General features: G+C 41.2%; 1 protein-coding gene across 4 annotated transcripts in view; it reads right to left on the bottom strand.

Annotated features, from left to right (window-relative positions):
• npffr2a (neuropeptide FF receptor 2a) overlaps window positions 1-18632 on the bottom strand; it is an 87232-nt gene that overhangs the window by 32540 nt on the left and 36060 nt on the right. For all 4 annotated transcript variants that reach the window (XM_062025096.1, XM_062025099.1, XM_062025098.1 and 1 more), the window contains one exon: window positions 3268-3602. In XM_062025096.1, the coding sequence (XP_061881080.1) occupies window positions 3268-3595 (328 nt within the window). In that variant the 5' untranslated portion in view covers window positions 3596-3602. The remainder of the gene's footprint in view (window positions 1-3267; window positions 3603-18632) is intronic.

The raw sequence follows: 18632 nt of genomic DNA, 5'->3' as shown, positions 1-18632 counted from the left end.
TTTGTATATTAGCTTTTGTTCTTTTTTTTTCCACGGTGCTCATTTTGTGTTCTCTTTTTCGCACCGTCACTTTTGTTATCTCCTTTTTTGTTAAGTAAAGAACTGTTTTACTCACAATCCATCTGCAACCTTGGGTTCCTCTGTTCTGCATTTAATTGAATTGTGACAATGGCATTAATACTAATAACATTCGATCAGGTGGCGACTTCCGCCCGAGTGCAGCTGGGATAGGCTCCGGAGAGAATCAATTCTGAATCGAATCGTCACCCCAGGAATCGGAAAGTGGATTTGAATCATAAGTGTCCAAAGATTGTAGCCCGTTGGGTTGAGTTTTGTTTTGCCCTGATGTGGGCTCTGAGCCGAAGATATCGTTGTGGCTTGTGCAGCCCTTTGAGACACTTGTGATTAAGGGCTGTATAAATAAACTTTGATTGATTGATTAATGATTCACTCCCCCATATACATATAAGAATAGTTCAGATAAGGTATAGCACGAATATTATGAAGTAATAATATGAAGGTTAAATTTGGTGTAAGTATACTAAAACAAATATTATTTTTCCAGTTTTGTGGGTATTTATTTATTTAATTTTAAGCACGGTGGCAGAGGGGTTAATGTGTCTGCCTCACAATACGAAGGTCCTGGGTTCGATCCTGCGATCTTTCTGTTTGAAAAGTACCGGTTCGCCATATTTTTTTGTACAGGCATGACGGCGCGTTGCTGGTTTTCCGAGCAGAGGAGCATATTTGGCAGCGCACAATCACAGAGTACTTACAAGCAGACACGGTGTGTAGACGGAAAAGGGAGAATGGACGCATTTTGGCTTAAAAACTATAGTTATAGAAGTTATAACACTGAAACGCCCTCAGGAAGAGGTGCTTTGAAATGTGGCTAGCTATTTAGCGGCTAATGTCCATCTGTTATCGGCACTGTTTTAGCTTCTTTTACATCACTAATCCTCGCCTCCATGGCGACAAATAAAGTGAGTACAAGTATCATCCCTGCAGGATGAGGAATAGCTAAACATGCTTCACTACACACCGTAGCTCACCGGCGTCACATTGTAAACAAACGCAATGGGTGGATCTACACCTGACATCCACTGTAATGATACCAAGTACAAGAGCGTATCTAGTCGATACTACTATGATTACGTCTATATTTTTTATCGTTTTTTTTTTTATTCATATTGTATTCCTAAACTCAGGAAATACGTCCCTGGACACATGAGAACTTAAATTATGACCAATGTATGATCCTGTAACTACTTGGTCTCGGATTGATACCTAAATGTGTGGTATCATCCAAAACTAATGTAAAACATCAAACAACAGAAGAATAAGTGATTACTACATTTTAACAGAAGTGTAGATAGAACATGTTGAAACGGAAAATAATCACAAGTAGATTGATAATCATTTTTTACAGCTTGTTCTTTATATTGTTGACAAAATAATATAATGATAAATGACACAACATGTTACTGCATACGTCAGCAGACTAATTAGGAGCCTTTGTTTGTTTACTTACTACTAAAAGACAAGTTGCCTACTATGTTCACTATTTTATTTAAAGGCCTACTGAAAGCCACTACTACCGACCACGCAGTCTGATAGTTTATATATCAATGATGAAATCTTAACATTGCAACACATGCCAATACGGCCGGGTTAACTTATAAAGTGCAATTTTTAATTTCCCGCGAAACTTCCGATTGAAAACGTCTATGTATGATGACGTATAAGCGTGACGTCAATGGTTGAAACGGAAGTATTCGGACACATTGTATCCAATACAAAAAGCTCTGTTTTCATCGCATAATTCCACAGTATTCTGGACATCTGTGTTGGTGAATCTTTTGCAATTTGTTTAATGAACAATGAAGACTGCAAAGAAGAAAGCTGTTGGTGGGATCGGTGTATTAGCGGCTGGCTGCAGCAACATAACCAGGAGGACTTTGAGTTGGATAGCAGACGCGCTATCCGACGATAGCCGCCGACCGCATCGATGATCGGGTGAAGTCCTTCGTCGCTCCGTCGATCGCTGGAACGCAGGTGAGCACGGGTGTTGATGAGCAGATGAGGGCTGGCTGGCGTAGGTGGATAGCTAATGTATTTAGCATAGCTCTGTGAGGTCCCGTTGCTAAGTTAGCTTCAATGGCGTCGTTAGCAACAGCATTGTTAAGCTTCGCCAGGCTGGAAAGTATTAACCGTGTATTTACAGGTCCATGGTTTAATAGTATTGTTGATCTTCTGTCTATCCTTCCAGTCAGGGGTTTATTTCTTTTGTTTCTATCTGCAGTTAAGCCCGATGCTATCATGTTAGCTCCGTAGCTAAAGAGCTTCGCCGATGTATTGTCGTGGAGATAAAAGTCACTGTGAATGTCCATTTCGTGTTCTCGACTCTCATTTTCAAGAGGATATAGTATCCGAGGTGGTTTAAAATACAAATCCGTGATCCACAATAGAAAAAGGAGAAAGTGTGGAATCCAATGAGCCAGCTTGTACCTAAGTTACGGTCAGAGCGAAAAAAGATACGTCCTGCACTGCACTCTAGTCCTTCACTCTCACGTACCTCATCCACAAATCTTTCATCCTCGCTCAAATTAATGGGGTAATCGTCGCTTTCTCGGTCCGAATCTTTCTCGCTGCATTGTAAACAATGGGGAAATGTGAGGAGTCCTTCCTCCGGTGACGTCACGCTACTTCCGGTATAGGCAAGGCTTTTTTTTTATCAGCGAACAAAAGTTGCGAACTTTATCGTCGTTGTTCTCTACTAAATCCTTTCAGCAAAAATATAGCAATATCGCGAAATGATCAAGTATGACACATAGAATGGATCTGCCATCCCCGTTTAAATAAAAAAATGTCATTTCAGTAGGCCTTTAAGGACAATATTGTTCTTCGATTGCAATAATAAACATATGTTTAATGTACCCGAAGATTTTTTGTTAAAATAAAGCCAATAATGTAATTTTTTTTTGTGTTCCCCTTTACTTAGAAAAGTATAGAAAAGTATCGAAATACATTTTGGCACCGATACCGGTACCAAAATATTGGTATCAAGACAACCGTACGTCATATGCAACCCAGCTCTTAAATATGCAATCGGATCAATGTGCAGAATAAAAAAAATACATTTTACATTTCATTTTATTGTGCCTTAGCACATTTTATCTCCTGCGGGAGGCAAATGGTAGCGATTCGACGAAATATCCTTAAAGTTATGACAACGTTGAAAGCAAACGGGTCAAAGCGTGTATTTACCTGTGATGATATTGTCAAGAAGCGTCGTCGGCATGCAGAAAATCCCGACCAGGAGGTCGCTCACGGCGAGGTTGAGGATGAACAAGTTGGTGACGGTGCGCATGTTCTTACTCCGGAGCACGATGAAGCACACCACGCCATTGCCCACCATGCACACCAGGAAGATGAGCAGGTAGGACACGATGAAGATGGCCGCCGTGGACGGCTGGTGGAGGTAGAATGCCACGTAGGTGATGTTGTTCCTGGGGAGGACGTAGTCCCAGGAGGTGTTGTAGAAAGTCCAATTGTCGTAGGGCGGAGTCGTGTTGGTGCCGACTTGCTCGTCCATTTTAAACCTGGGAGGAAAAAGGAGTGGATTAATTAGTGGGCGAGTGCGTCCCAAGGCAAGCCATCTTTTATTTATAGAGCTCCAAATCAACAATGACAAATTGGCCTTCAGCAAGTGAATCCAGCTCTTAGATATGCGAAGACTTCCGCTCGGGTGTCATTTCAAAGCCGGAGAATGATGTGAGGACAGTCGTCGTTATTGGTGATATTCCTCGGAATGAAAGCATTCCTTGAAATAAAGGAGGGGAGTTGGTGGAACATCAAGATGTTCATCATTAAAACAGCACGAGCTTGAAGGGACAAAAAGTTCAACATTAAAGCAAACGTCCTGTCAATCACTATAATCACTAAACGTCAGAAACTTGACTGATTGAACTTTTGGAGTGGCTTCGGTTCATTGTTGCATTCTTACTCGCGTGTCCCGATGCAACTTTTTCCACTTCCGATGCCATACCGATATTGCAGCTTTGACTATTAGCTGATACCGATATCTCTCCGATACCATAGAATCGCCAACCCGGCGAAGTGTGCGGTTGGCCGGAGGGAGGTACAGTATTTGGGGTACCACTTGGGAGGAGGGCAGGTGCGCCCGCGAGTAGATAAAACAACAGCAATTGCGGCTTGCCCGACCCCCAAGACAAAAAAAGAGGTGAGGCAGTTTTTGGGGCTGGCAGGTTACTTACTACCAGAGGTTCATCCTGACCAGCCCACTAACTGACCTCACCCGAAAGGGTGCTCCAGATCTGGTCCGGTGGACGGAGCAGTGCCAGCAGGCGTTCGAGAGGGTGAAAAAGGCCCTCTGCGAGGAGCCGGTCCTGCACATGCCTGACTTTTCTATCCCATTCTGCTTGCAGGCGGACGCCTCGGGCAGAGGGCTGGGAGCTGTTTTGTCCCAGCAGGTGGGGGGCATCGACCGCCCCGTGTTATACATCAGCCTGAAGCTCTCGGACCGGGAGGCGAGGTACAGCACGGTAGAGAGGGAGTGCCTCGCCATCTGGTGGGCGGTCGGGGCCCTCCGGTATTAGTCAGTTTTAAAGGACATGTATGTATAATCAACATTCAAGATTCAAGATGATTTATTGTCAATTCTTAATATGCACAAGACACATAAGAACTGAAAAGTATATTTTCGGCACAGTCCCACTAAGAGCAGAGATACGTTACAGGGAGACAAGACGAGACCGCCGACGGCGCAGCCATTTTTACGGCGCTCCTTAAAAAAAGGTGAGAAAAGGGTGATATTGGGAAAGGGGGGAGAGTACAAAAATATCAGTCAAAGGCTGGATCCACGAGAGGGGGTCCAGATTGAGTCCAAGGGAAAAAAACTCATTTGCAATGCAAACATAAACACGTTACATTTAGTTACAAAAAACTCACAACAGAGGGAGGGGGAGTTGGAGCAAACAAGCGGTGGTGAAGGTGTTGGTTGGGGAAGGGGCGGGTGCGTGCATGTATGCCCAATTAACTTGGGTGTGATGTTGAAATGTTTTTGTGGACTGGGGCCGATCTCAGAGTTCGACACCAGGTGTTTGTTGAGAAAAAGGGAGGTCAAAAGTGTCCATCGTTGAGGTGTCCTCTGGGGTGTTTTTCAGAACAGCCTGTTCCTGATAGCGTCAAGGCCATTCGAGGGAGTCAAATCGTAGATTAGGATGTTGTTTTCTTCGAGCAGTTAAAAAACAATGACTTGCCTGCCTTATTTGTCCATCATGCTGGTTTCTCTCAAATTCAATTCAATTCTCCTTCTCAGCAAACTTCTCCAAGATGTGATCCATCTTGCGATTCAGATCAAAAATCGCCGCAGTCTGTGTTCCCACAGCCCTGCCCAATCCTTCCATTGCGACGAACAGCCGTTGGGCTCCTTGAGTGGCTGCCATCGTCTTCCGAATTTGACGATACACCAGAGCAATGCCCAGCCCAATCAGCAGGTGCCCCGCGATCACGGTTCCAAATAGGTAGATGTCTTCCACGTCCTCGATGGAAAGGACTGAGAGGCACATGATTCTCCATTCATCCCATGAGTCTCTCACGTACCCCGCAGCAATGGTTCCATCAGGGCAGCCAGGCTCCCCCGAACCTCTTTTCCTTGTCGAAAAGACTTTGACAATTGCGTCGAGAGTCCAGCTGATCATGTCCATGTTTGATGTTTAGATTTGAGGACAGCGTAAAGAAAGAGGCTTCAACATTGTATCAATGTCTTGTGTCTGCTGGGTTGTGTTATTGTTTTTTATATTTATTTATATTTATTCATCCAGGGGAGTCCCATTGAGATCAGGAATCTTCTTTTCAAGGTAGTCCTGCCAGATGTAAAACGAGGTCGTTGAAGTAGTTGATCCGTGGTTGCTATGGCCACAACAGAGACACTAGCCCCCTTTTTACAAGTCAGTGTCCGGGCTTTAATATTAATGTTTTATACGTTATTGTTGTCCGAAGGGAAAATGTGTTGGTATTTAAGTGTTGCATTTTTACCTGACAATGTTTTAAATTAGGATTTCCTCCCAAAGATGCATTATTGTTTCCTCTGTAGCGTATGTCAGCTCGGCGTGGTGCGGCTCGCGACTTTCCATCTCGTAACCGAGTGCATAATTTAGCACAAAGGAGATGAGAGCCTCCAGCTAGCTCCCGGCACATTTAACTCGCGGTGAAAGTCCGGGAAAGTTTAGGAACACTGACGAGATGAAAAGGCACATCAAGAGTGTGATGGATTTTTAATGAAGGCGTCGCAAAGACGTGGCAGTGGACCACAGTCATGAACAGGAATAATAATCACCACGGGAATATCACAGTGACTTGATATCAGCTAAAAGAGGGATTTGACCTTTCCGTCAGCTTGACAGCAGCCCACGGCAACAAGGGTACTGTGCTCCGTGCTTCTGCAAGAGTTCCTGAAATGAGCTTGCTCACGTCCGGCTCACTTCACACGGCACCATCGGATGCAAGCGTGCAATATAGCCAAGGACAAAAATGGTGGAGCCCGGTTTTGTTCTTAATCCTCTGGAAAAGGTTCCGGAGTCAATTAACACCACGACAAGATAGACTCAGGCGCTCCGCGGAATAGAACTGTCACGATCCCACATGACAGTTTGGTCTTTGTTAGTTGTTTTCCTGTATTCTGTATCATTTACCGTCCTGGTGCTTTTATTTTGTTTCTACTTCCTGTTGAACGTCTCGCTTTGCTGTACCTTCACTTGCTCTTTAGTTAATCAATTCTATTTAGGGTTACCTGTTGCTCCTTGCCAGGGCCTGAATTGTTGCCTTTTTTCAGTGAGCTGCCGTTACAGGGACCCCATCAAGTCATAAAAATGGGGTTCCACAGTCAATTTTTGGGGTCCCACTTTTTTTGTAAGCGTTTTGAAAACAAATGATAAATGTATGCATTATCCTGTTACAGTACATCTCACATTGTTACGGCGCATGCGCGTACCTTCAACCCCTCCGCTGCAGAACGCGGCCACGCGCCTACGCGGCTGCGGGCAATCTGCAATCAGAGAGGCTCGACAGCATAAAGACCAACGCAGCCGACAATCCAGTGCCGGAACGTAGTTCTCTGTCTGACAGTAAGCTTCGCGTCTCTGGCTCCTCTCCTGTGTTTGCTCCTGTGAGATGTGCGCCTCACTTCCCTGGATCCCCCTCTGGATTCTGACTGCCTCCCTCGATCCTAGACCCCCTTCGCTTTGGACACGGACGTCAGGACGCCTCTCTCCAGCCTCCCGCTTGGATCACGGACCTTCTTCTGCCCAACCCCCTTGGACTTGTTTGCCTTTCCAACCAACACGTACTTTACAACAACCTCCTGGTAATATATGCACGTAGTCTTGCATGCACACACAAAGTAGCATACACACTCCAATCCCTCATCAAGCTCAATAAAACCCTGTTGAGCGATACTTCCCGTGTCGTGCCGTCTCCTTCCCCCGCCGTACATAACACACATTCTATATTGTGTTTTGGAAAACAAAAGAAAACTTTTATGCATATGTAAATGTATTCAGTTATAAATATTCATTCACTTTCTTCTTTCCTTCATGGATCTAAACGTTACCACTGCCGGTATTTTTCTCTAGATTTTTATTGTAATATTTTCAGAATGTGTTTGTTCTATTTTTGGTTGTCTTTATTTTTTAGTTTTAATGTCATGATTTTAATAGTCCGGCCCGCGTGTGCACAGATTTTACTCCACGCGGCCCCTGAGCTAAAATGAGTTTGACACCCCTGCAATAGCCTTTCATTTTGGCTGTTTTTTGCTCTTTAGGTAAAAAACAACAACCCTTTGACCTGCATGCTGCCTTTTGCCTCTGCATCCTGGGGTCACGCTAGTGCTGAGGCTCTTTGGGCACCACATGATTCAATTTGCTTCGATTCTTGGGGGTAACAATTCGATTCCGAATCGATTCTCGATTCAAAACGATGCTCGGTTCAAATCAATAAATTTTTATTAACATTGGCTGCCAGCTCTATGATTAACTACATTCATCCGTAAAAAAAACAAAACAGCTCTGATAAATTACCTAAAAAATGCTTTTGTTTGATAAAACTCTACTAAAACATTTACTGAAGTGGCTGCACAGGACAGATTTTGGGAAAAGAAAAATAATAATCATTATTATTTATTTAAAATCAAATGTTAGATTATTTTGTTTTAATCGATTAAGAATCGTTAAACATAAAAATATATATATATATATATACAGTATATTTTTTTGACACTCCAACATGCGCCAACATGACACAAACAACAAATGAAATGCCAATATTTTTTTTAGCTTACATTTATTTCACTTGTTACTGGCATTGCATACATGTATTACTTCTATTTTGCTCAGTGCTGTCAGACAAGAGGAGAAATATAACCTTAGAGGAAAATGTAATTTAAAACATGTGTATGCTCGTACAACACTTCAAACTAGGGATGTCCGATAATGGCTTTATGCCGATATCCGAAATCCCGATATTGTCCAACTCTTTAATTACCAATACCGAAATCAACCGATACCGATATCAACCGATACTGATATATACAGGCGTGGAATTAACACATTATTATGCCTAATTTGGACAACCAGGTATGGTGAAGATAAGGTCCTTTTTTAAAATATTAATAAAATAAAATAAGATAAATAAATTAAAAACATTTTATTGAATAAAAAAGAAAGTAAAACAATATAAAAACAGTTACATAGAAACTAGTAATTAATAAAAATGAGTAAAATTAACTGTTAAAGGTTAGTACTATTAGTGGACCAGCAGCACGCACAATCATGTGTGCTTACGGACTGTATCCCTTGCAGACTGTATTGATATATATTGATATATAATGTAGGAACCAGAATATTAATAACAGAAAGAAACAACCCTTTTGTGCGAATGAGTGTAAATGGGGGAGGGAGGTTTTTTTGGGTTGGTGCACTAATTGTAAGTGTATCTTGTGTTTTTTATGTTGATTTAATAAATCAATCAATCAATCAATCAATGTTTATTTATATAGCCCTAAATCACTAGTGTCTCAAAGGGCTGTACAAGCCACAACGGTAAATAAAATTTATAATATATATATATATAATAATAATAATAAAAAATAAAAAATAAAAATAAATAAATACAATTTTAAAAAAACGATACCGATAATAAAAAAACAATACCGATAATTTCCGATATTACATTTTAAAGCATTTATCGGACATCTCTACTTTCAACCTTTACCATATCCATATGTGGAATTACATTATGGAATGGATTAACCAAAGAAATCAAACAAAGCACCAATATGATTCAGTTTAAGAGACTGTTCAAACTACAAGTGTTCACAAAGTACACAAAACAGTAATTATGTTGAACATCTTGAACCCTTTTTTTTTTGGATAAAGATTATTTATGTATTTAATATTTGTTTACCGTATTTTTCGGACTATAAGTCGCCGTTTTTTTCATAGTTTGGCCGGGGGTGCGACTTATACTCAGGAGCGACTTGTGTGTGAAATTATCAACACATTAGCGTAAAATATCAAATAATATTATTTAGCTCATTCACGTAAGAGACTAGACGTATAAGATTTCATGGGATTTAGCGATTAGGAGTGACAGATTGTTTGGTAAACGTATAGCATGTTCTATATGTTATAGTTATTTGAATGACTCTTACCATAATATGTTACGTTAACATACCAGGCACCTTCTCAGTTGGTTATTTATGCCTCATATAACGTACACTTATTCAGCCTGTTGTTCACTATTCTTTATTTATTTTAAATTGCCTTTCAAATGTCTATTCTTGGTGTTGTGTTTTATCAAATAAATTTACCCCAAAAATGCGACTTATACTCCAGTGCGCCTTATATATGTTTTTTTCCTTCTTTATTATGCATTTTCGGCCGGTGCGACTTATACTCCGGAGCGACTTATACTCCGAAAAATACGGTACTTACTATGGTAACAAGGAAATGGGATACAATTGCTATGGAATGAAAAGGACTAGGATTAAATAAACTCAGCTTCTTCCTACTCCTTTTCGGACGTGCTTTACTGAAACAACTGGAAAAATGTGACGCATTGCATTGTATCGTATGCATGTTCCAAATAAACTGAAACTGAACTGAACTGAAGTGAAACTGACAGGATGTGACATGCAGCGCTCTTACTGTGAAGGCCAAAAGGCTTTGTTTAATGTGTGACGCCGAGAAAGAAGCTCCATGTCAATCAAGTGCTTCTCCAATTCACGGCTATCATCCTTCCTTTGTGTGAAGCTTTCACAAAGTCAGCCGGCATCTTTATGAGACCTCCCGTTACACCAGCTGACGTGTGTGTGTGTGTGTGTGTGTGTGTGTGTGTGTGTGTGTGTGTGTGTGTGTGTGTGTGTGTGTGTGTGTGTGTGTGTGTGTGTGTGTGTGTGTGTGTGTGTGTGTGTGTGTGTGTGTGTGTGTGTGTGTGTGTGTGTGTGTGTGTGTGTGTGTGTGTGCGTTTCTACCCTTCTTGAGACAACAAGGAAAAGTACCTTCCATGTTAGGACCGAAATCATGGTGCCAATACAGAAAACCATTGCATCTAATAGAGAGCCAAATACTAGAGTCTGTGAACATTGCTCCAAAGTCAGGATTGTTTTGTTGATTTAATGTGCATACAAAAGTTAACATTGACTGGTGCAAAGGCAGCAATATATGTTAAAACAAGACGGCAGCTAAAGAAGGTCTTCCCTATTCATCCCCGAAAAAACCCGCCAGGTGAACAGCTGATTTGACGACTTCCGGTGCCTATGTGACCATAGGATGAACAAATACACTACGGTACTAAGACTATAGTGGCCATTAACAGTTAGCTTCTACAGCTGGGTTGCCCAAAGTCATCGGCGTTAAGCACATTACAACAACAAAAAAATTAGAGTTCTCATTTGCACCCCTGGTAGTGAAAGCTATCAAAATTAGGGTGGTCCCAAAAAGGAGGGATTTTTCAAATTGACTGAGTGCCGGTTTTAAAAGTGTGCCCCCTCTGGTCAACATATGAAATAACAAGTGTGTGTAAAAAAAAATGGAAGTGCTCCCCCCCTGGCCAACATATGTAATAACAAGTGTGTGCAAATTGAAATGCGCCCCCTTTGGCCAAAATTAATAAAGAAAAGAAAATACGTATATAAATAGAGACATACTGTAATAACTTGATGTACCATATTTTTCGGAGCATAAGTCGCACCGGAGTATAAGTCGCACCTGCCGAAAATGCATAATAAAGAAGGAAAAAAACATATATAAGTCGCACTAGAGTATAAGTTGCATTTTTGGGGGAAATTTATTTGATAAAACCCAACACCAAGAATAGACATTTGAAAGGCAATTTAAAATAAATAAAGAATAGTGAACAACAGGCTGAATAAGTGTACGTTATATGAGGCATAAATAACCAACTGAGAACGTGCCTGGTATGTTAACGTAACATATTATGGTAAGAGTCATTCAAATAACTATAACATATAGAACATGCTATACGTTTACCAAACAATCTGTCACTCCTAATCGCTAAATCCCATGAAATCTTATACGTCTAGTCTCTTACGTGAATGAGCTAAATAATATTATTTGATATTTTACGCTAATGTGTTAATAATTTCACACGTAAGTCGCTCCTGAGTATAAGTCGCACCCCCGGCCAAACTATGAAAAAAACTGCGACTTATAGAATGAAGATTAAAAACCAATTACCAAAAAAAAAAAATTATTGTAAATAAAAGCTTACCTTTTTTATATTTGAATAGTACGTATATATTAGTAATGTTGTAAATACAAATCTTTATCTATCTGGAAAGGGTGGTCCGAAAGAGGTAGGCATTTTTGGAGGTTTTAAGAAGGTAACAAATACAAGAATATGTGTGTGTGTGTGTGTGTGTGTGTGTGTGTGTGTGTGTGTGTGTGTGTGTGTGTGTGTGTGTGTGTGTGTGTGTGTGTGTGTGTGTGTGTGTGTGTGTGTGTGTGTGTGTGTGTGTGTGTGTGTGTGTGTGTGTGTGTGTGTGTGTGTTTTATCATAACTTATATACCAAATAATATACCATTTTTTCCCCGGAGTGTAAGCCGCTACATGATTCCTACGCTTTGCAGCCTGCGGCTTATAAAACGGTGCAATTCATTTATGGATTTTTCTTTCAAGTTAAGTCAAGTTAAGTCAAGTGTGCATAGAAAAATAATCAACATGTCAATCCACAGCCACCCCACAACTAGGGTTGTACGGATTACCGGTATTAGTATAGTACCGCGATACTAATTAATCATTTTTGGTACTAAACCGCCTCTGAAAAGTACCGGTCAGGAGCGTATCTAATCGATACTGCTATGATTACGTCAATATTTTTTGGCATCACAACATCTTCTTTTGTTTTTTTTAAATGTATATTATGTTTATAAACTTTGAATATGACCAATGTATGATCCTGTAACGACTTGGTATCGGATTGATACCCAAATTTGTGGTATCATCCAAAACTAATGTAAAGTATCAAACAACAGAAGAATACGTGATTATTACATTTTAACAGAAGCGTAGATAGAACATGTTAAAAGAGAAAGTATGCAGATATTAACAGTAAATGAACAAGTAGATTAATAATTCATTTTCTACCACTTGTCCTTTATAATGTTGACAAAATAATAGGTAGATAAATGACACAATATGTTACTGCATATGTCAGCAGACTAATTATGAGCCTTTGTTTGTTTACTTACTAATAAAAGACAAGTTGTCTTGTATGTTCACTATTTTATTTACAGACAAACTTGCAATAAGAAACATATGTTTGATGTACCGTAAGATTTTTTGTTAAAGTAAAGCCAATAATGCAAAATATTACAAACATCTCTCAGCGTGAAGTGGTGCAGTTGCACAACCACAATAATCGAAAAAATGAGGGGCGTTAACTTTATAAAGGCGGGTTGATAGAATAATTGTTTGTCAGTTATCACAAAAAACTTTGTGATGAAACAAGTTCCAGGCAAAAGGACAGGGGCTGTCTTTGAGGCCTACCCAGAGGAAGAAGGCTCGTAAAACTCCATTGTGACTCCAAAGCGGACAGATGGCAGGATCTGCTCAACTTCCAGAGGAACTCTTTTTGAAGTATTTTACGGACCCTTTTTTAACTATTTTATGGAACTCTCTTTGAACTATTTTATGGAACTCTCTTTGAACTGTTCGGTAACCGAAGGCAACGCTGTTTACGACCCACTTCCCTCTGAAAGCAGCTGTAGGCAGGTGGGGGGAGAAAGTCAAATAAAGAAGGAGTAGTGCAATCTTTGGGCAGAGCACGGTTGAAGACTGTACAGAAAGTACAGTCGCCATGTTTCTCGTCAATAATGAGTCCAAATTTAATTCTGTCTCCGTTTGATTCTTTGCCTCTTGTCTTGTTTAATAGATGTCATCGGTGTTTGAACCTGACACAGGTTGTTGGACAGGAGCTGAGCCAATAAGCTAAGCCATGGGCATGTCAAACCATGAAGACTGTGATGAAAAACTCCCAACTACTTCCCCGCATTCAGCAGGACTACAACGGGCACAATAAAGTAGTCTGACTAAGCGGTGAGTTTGAGAGCAAACAAACCTAAGAGGTCTCAGATATTGAATAATTGAAGATTTATCGCTGCTCCATACGCGTCTTCAGTGCCCATAATGCACCACATTAGGTGCCATTTCCCCTAATGTAAATACAAAAAAATGTTCCGCGCACATACGGGTCGGAGACTTGAAATGCATTAAACATGATTCTTCGAACCTTCACTGCTTTGGCTGTTTCAAAGAACTGAATAAGTTAAGATCCGCGCTCTTTAATGTGCGGCCAAGTCAGCCGTCTTCATGACTTAATTATGGAAAGCAGATGGTCCTGTATGCACACTGCATATATGCTGACACGAGAGGCTGTCATTGTTTTCCTTCAAGTACATCATTGGAGAAAAATATGTTCCAGAAGGGTGTAAGAGTACGCCGTTAGCAGGGTTCGCTTTTTCGACACAGGAGCGTCGACAGCCTATTGGTTTTTTTGACAAGGCAAGCTGGCGTGGCTGAAGTATGTCCATCCACGGTGTGGAGCTGCTTACCTAAGTTACTACCGTATTTTTCGGAGTATAAGTCGCTCCGGAGTATAAGTCGCACCGGCCGAAAATGCATAATAAAGGAGGGAAAAAATATATATAAGTCGCATTTTTGGGGGAAATTTATTTGATAAAAGCCAACACCAAGAATAGACATTTGAAAGGCAATTTAAAATGAATAAAGAATAGTGAACAACAGGCTGAATAAGTGTACGTTATATGAGGCATAAATAACCAACTGAGAAGGTGCCTGGTATGTTAACGTAACATATTATGGTGAGAGTCATTCAAATAACTATAACATCTAGAACATGCTATACGTTTACCAAACAATCTGTCACTCCTAATCCCATGAAATCTTATACGTCTAGTCCAGGGGTCGGCAACCTTTACCACTCAAAGAGCCATTTTGGCAAGTTTCACAAATTAAAGAAAGTAATGGGAGCCACAAAAAAAAAATTTAAATTTAAAATGAAAAACACCGCATACAAAGCTTAAATGCTGTGTGCTATGTTAACCAGGGGTCTCCGACACACGCACCGGCACGCACTTTAATGTGGAAATGTGATGTTAGTGCAGCCCGCGCTTGATAGCGTCATACTTGCCAACCCTCTCATTTTTCCCGGGAGACTCCCGAATATCAGAGCGTGACGACGCTGCATTTGGCGCCCTCTACAGGCTGCCCTAACAGTGTACCTGCTCAACCACATGTAGATTGCAGTTTCAGCTTGCTCACGTAAGTGACAGCAAGGCGTACTACCTCAGCAGCCACACATCTTACACTGACGGTACCAATACCCAGAATCCCATGCAGCCCTAACTCTTCCGCTCAACCAACGCACGGAGAGGGGTGGGGGGGGTTGATGTGTGGGGGGATTTGGTGGTAGCGGGGTGTATAATGTAGACCGGAAGAGTTAGGGCTGCATGGGATTCTGGGTAATGGTTGTGTTGTGTTTATGTTGTGTTACGGTGGGATGTTCTCCAGAAATGTGTTTTTCATTCTTTTTTGGTGTGGGTTCACAGTGTGGCGCATATTTGTAACGTAACAGTGTTAAAGTTGTTTGATACGGCTACCGTCAGTGTAAGCTGTGTGGCTGATGAGTAAGTATGCTTTGCTGTCTCCTGTGTGTGCAAGTAATAACAACATGCAACATGTGGCTGGACTGGCACACTGTATGTAAATGCTATAGAGGACAATTGCTGCAGTGCAATTAGGGCACGCCCTTTATTTAGTAATTAGAGTGTAAATAGGATTATTTTATCCCTGGGAGGAATCTATGAGAGACACTGAGATCCATAAATCTCCTGGGAAAATCGGGGGGGTCGGCATGTATGTAGCTGAGCCGCATCAAAGTGGTCAAGGAGCCGCATGCGGCTCCGGAGCCGCGGGTTGCCGACCCCTGGTCTAGTCTCTTACGTGAATGAGCTAAATAATATTATTTGATATTTTACAGTAATGTGTTAATAATTTCACACATAAGTCGCTCTTGAGTATAAGACGCACCCAAACTATGAAAAAAAACTGCGACTTATAGCTCGAAAAATACGGTAATCATAATATGCACTAAAACAATATCTCTGCAGTTTAAAAAGTAGCAGAATGTAATAAGGAAGTTATTTATTATTATTATTTTATTACATTCACCTAACATTGCATTGCTTTTCAGACAGTTGTATTAAGTTATGGATACATTTTTATTTGCAGAACATATTTTCCTGTGTTTTCATAATCATAATAAACTAACTAGAGCAGACCCCGGCAAAATTTGACCCGTTAAGATTTTCAACGCGGCCCGCCGGACGTTTCAAACATAACAAACACCTCCCCCCTCTCGTCCATATAACCCGCCAATACAACTCAGACACCCGCACAACACGCTCAATCCCACAGCCCAAAGTACCGTTTACCTCCGCAAAGTTTATACAGCACATTTATTTCCCCAAAGTTACGTACGTGACATGCACATAGCGGCACGCACGTACGGGCAAGCGATCAATTGTTTGAAAGCCGCAGCTGCGTACTCACGGTACCGCGTATCCAACTCAAAGTCCTCCTGGTAAGAGTCTCTGTTGTCCCAGTTTTCCACAAACCAATGGTAAAGCTTGACTGTCATCCTTCGGGAATGTAAACAATGAAACACCGGCTACGTGTTTGTGTTGCTGCAGCCGTCCGCTAATACACCGCTTCCCACCTACAGCTTTCTTCTTTGCTGTCTCCATTGTTCGTTGAACAAATTGCTAAAGATTCACCAACACAGATGTCCAGAATACTGTGGAATTTTGCGATGAAAACAGACGACTTAATAGCTGGCCACAACGCTGTCCCAAAATGTCCGCTACAATCCGTGACGTCACGCGCAAACGTCATCATACCGAGACGTTTTCAGCAGGATATTTTGCGGGAAATTTAAAATTGCACTTTACTAATCTAACCCGGCCGTATTGGCATGTGTTAAAATGTTAAGATTTCATCATTGATATATAAACTATCAGACTGCGTGGTCGGTAGTAGTGGCTTTCAGTAGGCCTTTAAACTAACATATTATGGTAAGAGTCATTCAAATAACTATAACATATAGAACATGCTATACGTTTACCAAACAATCTGTCACTCCTAATCGCTAAATCCCATGAAATCTTATACGTCTAGTCTCTTTCGTGAATGAGCTAAATAATATTATTTGATATTTTACGGTAATGTGTAAATAATTTCACACATAAGTCGCTCCTGAGTATAAGTCGCACCCCCGGTCAAACTATGAAAAAAACTGCGACTTATAGTCCGGAAAATACTGTAAGTAAGAACGTTACACTACTTTATATTAGAAATGTCAACAGCGGAGGATGAATGTCCCATAAAAGGAAGATAGAGAAAAAGAAGAAGCTTATCGACTTCTGTGTCGCCACGGACTACAAAGGCGGACACGTGCAATTTTTCAGGATTCATGCAGATCCTCAATGCAGATCAGCAGGTAGCAGAAGGTAAGAAAAGTTTATTTCGCAAAAAATTGCGAAACAAAACGCCAGATAATGTCTTACTTTATACACACACCATAATAATACTTGTATGTTGAAGCACAGTACAATCCATCAAGCGGTGCGGCTTCATAGCTTACCAAAGTCGTACTAAAACATTTTGATAGATTTTTGAGCGCCTTGTGTAATGTTCTATATTTTCAATGGAACATATAAAATGTTGGTGTTGTTTACCTGAGTCCTATTGCCATCATAGTGCAGTCTACACATATCTCTTATGTTTGACTGCCATCTACTGTTCACACTTATCATTACACCATGTACCAAATAAAAATGCTTCGAGGTCGGTACGCAAAACCAGAATCATTCCGTGCATTAGGCGCACTGTCGAGTTTTGAGGGAAAAAAAAGGATTTTAAGTGCGCCTTATAGTCCGGAAAATATGGTAAATCAAACAATCACAAGGCAGTTACACTTCCTGTGCCTCACCTGATGTGCACCGCGTGGGAGCCGTACTGCGTTCCGATATCAACCGTACCAAAATATGGGACAATGAATAAATGTAGTGTTACATCCCTAATGGACCCTTAGAAAATGTGTAGGACTTTTAAAAGAAATGTTAAAAGGACAAATGCAACCTGTTTTCTTTGATGGTGGAAAACAGGTGACCAGCGGCCAGTAATTGAAGCAGGTGTGTCGCTGTCTTCCAAGACATTTTGTGAGATTTCCATCACAACGGCTGTGTCCTGAGGACACAACTTAATGGCTTTTTTTCTTAGGCTCACACTCATCAAATTGAGATCTACAAAATGGACCAAAGGTCCATTTTTTTAATTGGGCCTCTGATGTTTGTTATGTGGGTTTTTTGGTTGTTGTCAACATCATCGTTAGACTTTGATGTGGAGGAGTGAAAGAGCTGAAGGCATAAAAGCAGGCGCCAATGAAGCCAACGAAACGCTGTAGAGGTTGAGATCACAAACTTATTGATATCATCAACACATTTTGACAATAACAATAGGATAGGATAGGATAGGACTTTATTGTCATTGCACAAGTACAACGAAACTATGTTTTCAGCACAATCCCGTTCAAGATTAGACACACAAACAGTGTACAGGGTTACAGAACAGGAACGCTGATGCGTCACCAAAGGCGCCCCGTAAAAGATAAGAAAAAGGTAAAACGCTGGGGAAGAAGATGAGTAAAAAAATACAAGCTAGACTGGGCTCCTAAGGGGGCCTAGTCTGGAGTGGGGAAAAAACCTCAATGCAATGCACACATAAACATGTTACATATAATCACAACAACTCTCAACAGAGGGGCGGGGAGTTGGGGCCCTGGAGGTCGACTGCTGCTATGAAGCGCTGCCAGTCGACCATCACCCCAGGGGGAAACAAGCGGTGGTGAAGGCGTGGGGTGGGGGAGGGGGAGTTTGTGTAAGTGTATGTGCCCTTTGTCTTGGGTGTGATGATGTAATGTGCATAGACTGAGGCCGATGTGCATGCAAGCA

Source organism: Entelurus aequoreus, linkage group LG17 (genome assembly GCF_033978785.1).
Source record: "Entelurus aequoreus isolate RoL-2023_Sb linkage group LG17, RoL_Eaeq_v1.1, whole genome shotgun sequence".
NCBI classification, from domain to species: domain Eukaryota; kingdom Metazoa; phylum Chordata; class Actinopteri; order Syngnathiformes; family Syngnathidae; genus Entelurus; species Entelurus aequoreus.
The sequence above is the reverse complement of the archived record's forward strand: the minus strand, read 5'-3'. Positions and strand labels throughout refer to the sequence as shown.